Source organism: Trachurus trachurus (genome assembly GCF_905171665.1).
Source record: "Trachurus trachurus genome assembly, chromosome: 21".
Lineage (NCBI taxonomy): Eukaryota > Metazoa > Chordata > Actinopteri > Carangiformes > Carangidae > Trachurus > Trachurus trachurus.
The window spans coordinates 563,409-569,408 of NC_139899.1; the positions used below are offsets into that span (position 1 = coordinate 563,409).

Sequence of the window (6,000 nt, forward strand, 5' to 3'; positions counted from 1 at the left end):
CTGACACTAACAACAGGTGGCTTTACAATAAACAACTTTGCACCAATGCATCAGCTGAACATCAGTATCGGCCGATATTCGCCTCATTGACTTCCATCTGCCATCAGAAGATACTGATGGCAGTGGCCGATGTTTATGTTACAGTATGTAGCTTGTTATTGTGCTGACTCAGAGGAGAAACTGTTTTTTAAATAAACAGAGAAAAAAACCTTGGTACCAGCATCAGCCATTGGCCAAATTGTTATTTTAAACATCAGTACAGTATCAGCCAGGAATCTCACAATCAGTACATCCCTAATAACTACCACCACTAACTGCAGTAATCCTCTTAAACCAAGGTTCCATTATGACAGAGAGAGGAAGAATGGCATTTCTTTACTGCATAAACTCAGTTATCACACTTTAAATGTCATAGAAATATGTCAGAAATGCTGCAAAAATTGCTCTGTGTTTTCTTAGAAATTGAAATTATGGATCGAAAGTCAGCCTAACCTTGAGTCATTTTGTGTTGTGGCCGAGTTTGAGAGAGGGACGAAAAGTCTTTGTGGATTTTGAAAGGTGTGGTCTTTCAACACATTTGGTGTGAGGGCAATGAAAGTGATCCACGATAAGTCCACACTGACTAGGAAGAGTGTTGTCAAAGCAAACTTAGTATAATGAAATGTGAGAAATTTAACAGTGACAACCAAAATAATGAACATACTGTAATAATAGTTCAGTTAAAACAGCCACAATTTCATTTTAGAACAATACTTTTTCTAAAGGTTTTGAGAGTTGTAAATGTAAACGATTCCCCTTTTTCCTAAATACGACCATGCAGCAACAGCCCAAAGGACACCCGAGGGTCCTACTTTGAGAACCACTGCCACAGAGCACTGTGCAGTCTCTTATTTGGAGTCCCTTTAGTCTGGTGCCAGAAGCCGCAGCTGTATGTATGAAACTCTGAATATCCCTTTTATGTTATTAATTATTCATGACTGGCCTCCAAGAGTCACCGCTTCACACTGTATAGCAATTTTGATATTTGTAGGTCAACAAGTCAAGTCTCACAGAGTGAAGTCTGCAGTTTTCGTTAAATGGAATTGCGACTTGTCGGGCGTCAAAAAACACTGTCAAAAGTGTAGGCGTGACAAACAAAAACTCTGAATTTATACTTTTTTTTTAAGAGTCTTAATTAAAACTGGATCAAAACAACAAGAATCAACAAATACCATGCACCACAGGCAGAACGTCAACACAAATACACAGTGGGAGTTGGTACAGGAAACAGACTGAGAATTGTGAGCTGCATCATTCAGGGAAAATGACATCCAGCTACGTTTAGGTAACTATGCTTTAGTCCTGGAGTGGCCCCTGGATAAAGCTGCTGCTCTGCTGCTGTGAATTACTTCTGGGTGATAGTCCAGAAAACATTAGGCTACACCCTAATAAATGGAAGGCAGCAAAGTGTGTACACTTTGCAGTTATAGGTGTATTCATCTAATGGCGAGATGGTTTTCAGTGACAGATTAGGTCAGTGCTTTTCTGAAGTCTACCGCTTATTGCAAACGCTAATTAAGACGGCACATGCTTCCCAGTTTCCTCCCTTTCTATGGCCCAAGGCTCGCTAATAAAAGGACTACTTCAAACAGCAAGTGAGCATCTAATTAAATTTCTCCACAAATTAATGAGACACAGTGTTTACGCCTCTGCAAGACAATTAGCGAAGCAACCAGAACTGTGCACCAATGATACTGATGTTAAGTTTCAAAGAGGCTCAGTCAGTCCCTCACTGCTGCAGCTCTCCAGAGCACCTCCATGATATGCAAATAATAACAGCGGCTAATGTTCCTCTATGAGCAAAACCTTGTTGAAGGCCAGTGTAGTGTAAACGTCCCACACTGCCTCACTGTATTTATCTAAAGCTTGTTTTCTCTTATCTCCGATGGGTGACAAATATAATTGCAAAATGTTAATGTGTTTTTGTAATACCGCCCACAGGCTCAATTTTTCTCTGGCTCAGCACATTTTGTCCTCGTGTGCTACTGTGCTTTCAGGTTCAAACGATAAACCTGCTTTATTTGCAAAGTGTTAAACCGTCAATAAATGTCAGCCGATGGCTCATGGGTAATCTGCACTGTCTTTTTTTCTGATGCAAAGATGTTAAATGCTTGTTTACAAAAAGGGTACGGTGGCCCTCAGAGTTCAGTGCACTGCAATTTAAGAAAACAGATGCAGAGACACAAACATCACAACACAACACATGCAGATAAACATGCTGCAAATGAAGCTTTTCCCCACACGGCGTAGGGGTGTGGGGTAAGTCCCAGCCAGATTCATCATCCTGGAAACACTTGTTTTCTCTTGTTGAATGATCTCTTGGGAGATTCTGCAAAATCCACCCAGAAAGACGTGTGGGGATCAAACCTAGAACCTTCCTGCTTAGAGGTGACAACACTAACCACCGCTCCAATGTGGCGCACTGCCAATCAAGATTGTCATTTAGACACAGCGTCTGCATTACACAGGGTCTCCACCAGAGAGCACTACTTACGTTCCAAGCTTTATGCATCATAGAAGAAGAAAACAGCATAACTAACAAAACAAAGGAACCAATCTACAGAATCTGCATCAATCATCTAGGAAAGTGGTTCCCAAAGTGGGGTCCGGGGACCCCCAGGGGTCCTTGAGCGGGTTCAAGGGGGTCCCCAACTTTTTCTTGAAAGTTTTCCATTGTTTTGCAGAAATATTGTATTTTTTTCCAGAGATTTCTCTAAATTTTTCAAAAAAAAAAAAAAAATCACACCACTGGCCCTAATTTGAACGTACATTGACTCAAAAAAGTAACGTTATTCAGTCTAAGAACAAATATTTTTGTATTTCTGGGGGTTAGTGGTCTAATTTGTGTCAGTTTAGGGGGGTCATTCATGTAAAAAAGTTTGAGAACCACTGATTTAGGAAACACTTAAAACTCCCAAATATCATATTATCAACAATGAGCAGGAGCTACGAGCAATATTCAATGACTTGACCTGAGTTTATGTTTCTTTAGACAAGTTAGATGCAGCCTTTACTTAACAGGGTAAAATACTGGCTCTCCTCCACCCTTCAATTTTTTAATTCTGACAAATTATCACAAGTCCTACACATAAACAAATTAGGCCTACAGTACAGCTGCTTGTGCCACTCCTTTTTAACTGTGGTCTGAGCCTGAAGTTAAATAAAAGGAAAAAAGGAATGAGTCATGTTACGTTGTTATCTGCTCAGGAGTATTTTTCTAGGTTAAAATCTAAAGACTTAGAAAAACAGAGAACATAACACATGTTTTCATATCCTCCCACTTTGATTCTTGAGATGCCTTGTGGAGCTGTGGGGCAGCTCCAAACTGTTGATACAGAGCAGAGCAAACAGTTTGACACATTACAGCAACACCAGCTTCCCTGCACTGGCTCCCAATGTCTTTCTGAATTCAATTCCAAACACTGCTGCATATACAGACACCTGATCTAGGAGCTGTATAACTAAACTTCTTAGCTTCTTGTAAACTACTCCATATTACCACCATCATTACATGTCCCAGGCTCTCTGTGGTAATTAACATAATTGTTAATAAAGACAGGAATGCTGGATGGTTTCTGACCTTTGGATGGATAGTTACAGATCTGCAGTGCATGGGTCCTTGAACGCATCATGAGTCAAACACAATGCACCAAGTGGGAAGATCCAGTGGAGTGATAACTCGCCCCTCTGGCCCAGAGCCAAATGTAACCCCAGGGCCCAATTAGAGTTTAAAGTTTAAGTGGCCCTGGCTGAGGTGACAATAAGCATGAAGGGCAATCCAACCATTGTTAGTAGGCCACTTAATGTTAATGTACTTGCTGTATTCACTCTTATACAATGGGAATTTTGACATTAAAAGGCCCGTAGGATAAAGTTTTGAAACTGGGAACTCCTGTATATCCATATGTAAGACATATCTATCTGCTTTCCATTATAAATACTGTATTACTGACTCTAAATGCTTCCATACTTGGAAATGAGACAAAAAGCAGCTGTGAACACACAGAGAAGAGAGGAGTGACCATACTGGACGACAGTGAAAGCTGCGGTTCATTGGCAGACCTCCTCCAGCTCTCTGTGTGACCTAACACTATTAGAACGACCTTTCTGTTCTTTCCTCTCAGCTGCATAGTTTTCATCAGTGAAGCCAGAGTGGCTCAGTGTTTGCCCTCAGAGATGCATGTAGGGAGGGAGGGAGGGAGAAGTATTACAGCTTTCCCTCCACTGTGGACCAGAGCTGCCTCTGCCAAGACCTTTGCAGCTTGCTTGCCTGTGTGACACCCAATCCCAGCAGTCTCATTACCGCCTGCAGGCTGTGGTTACTACATGACAGGACAGGAGGAGGTGCCAGGAGGTTCAGGTGTGGGTCGCTGCCGGTATGAGAACTGTTGTCGATCTGGACTTTGGCCCTGGATGACGCCACATATCTCACTCACAGTAATCAGGACAAGAGCCCCACAACACAACAAAACAAAGCCAGTAGTAGCCTACATCAGCTGTGGTCTTGATACAGAGAGGGGGTTCAGTAAAATGACTGGTGAAAGTAAGAGAGCTTGTATTATCAGTCCGTGGGATGTTACACATAATCATCACACACTGAGCTAAACTGAAAGATCTAGTAGTCAACTTTATTCTTTTATGACTTCAGTCAATTTAACGAGTCTCCCTGAAGCGCAATTATTCCGCTTGAAAAACTGTTCAATAGTATACATTATACAGTGAAAATAACCCGCAAAATAAAATGCTGCCTTCAAACACAAATAAACCGAAGCTTTTATCTATAATAGTGTGGATATGTCCAAAGATTGGACTCAGTTCAGCTTTACGCACGAGTTTCTGGGGGGGAGAAAACTTTGCCCTCCCGCCGACAGTTCCGACGGAGCGTCAGAGCGCACACTGAAAATAACATCACACACATTTCTTTATTTGTTCATCTTACCGTGTCTGTGTCTTCTGCTGGAGCCGAAACGGGCGACACAGGAGAGAGAGACGGCGCACCAGAGCCACCACATGTGTGACAGAGCCATACTGCTGAACGGAGGACCTGACCGCGCTGGATGTAAAGTTAAGAGTGAAACTTCATCAAGTTGAAGGGCTTAAGTTACTTGTCCGCGTGCGCGCGCGCGTGTGTATTTGTGTGAGTGTATGTGTGTGGGCTACGTACTTCCGTTTGATAACACTGCCGATGAAATATAAATTTCCAAGTAATTTCCTGGAGAAACTTAAAAATACCCGTCTGAGTCAGAAGTCTTACTATGGAATTAAACGGAAACAAACACAAAAAAAAGATAATACCAGTATACATAGTGCCATGTAGTTTTGGAGATTGGCATATTAATAATAATGATAACAATAATAATAATAGTAATAATAATAATAACCACCAAGACTCTAGGTAACACTTTACAATAAGGGTCCCTTAATTAACCCTTACATACTGTTTAAATTTGATACCTTCACAGTATGGTTCGGGTCAATTTTGACCCGGCCCAAGAATTCCCTCATAGTAAGTGTCTATATTGAATTTTAAACTACAGATCTATTTAGAATGTTTAAATAGCCTATGACACATAAATTAATGTATGATTAAGTGTTAAAAAAAATTCTGAGAGCAGGGAGAGTGCATTTTTTAAGTTTTACAACACTCGTTTTTGGAGAAAAACTTCTACTATTACACAGTATTACATCCTGTTCTACATAAGACATAAACACATAAAAGCCACAATGATTTAAATATATTTCATTGAATTTTAAAATGGCATGAACATTGTGGAACTGTTGGAATTCATAATATGACCATGTTTAACCATTGCAACCATTACGTGCTATATGTTATAAGGTAGATGCTATATCATAAGAAATCATAATTATCAATATTAATTCAACATTTACCACTTAGAACACAAAAACATTAAATAATAAAATGCTTATTATAAAAAAAATGTGCTCTCCCTGCTTTAT

General features: G+C 40.4%; 1 protein-coding gene across 2 annotated transcripts in view; it reads right to left on the reverse strand.

Annotated features, from left to right (window-relative positions):
- The window catches only part of tfpia (tissue factor pathway inhibitor a), a 46,435-nt gene extending 41,251 nt beyond the window's left edge, over positions 1–5,184 (reverse strand). The window contains exon 1 of one of the 2 annotated variants that reach the window (XM_083997189.1): positions 4,979–5,184. In XM_083997189.1, the coding sequence (XP_083853315.1) occupies positions 4,979–5,066 (88 nt within the window). In that variant the 5' untranslated portion in view covers positions 5,067–5,184. The remainder of the gene's footprint in view (positions 1–4,978) is intronic. The other variant, XM_083997190.1, reaches the window with a different exon arrangement.
- Between the last annotated feature and the right edge of the window lie 816 nt (positions 5,185–6,000).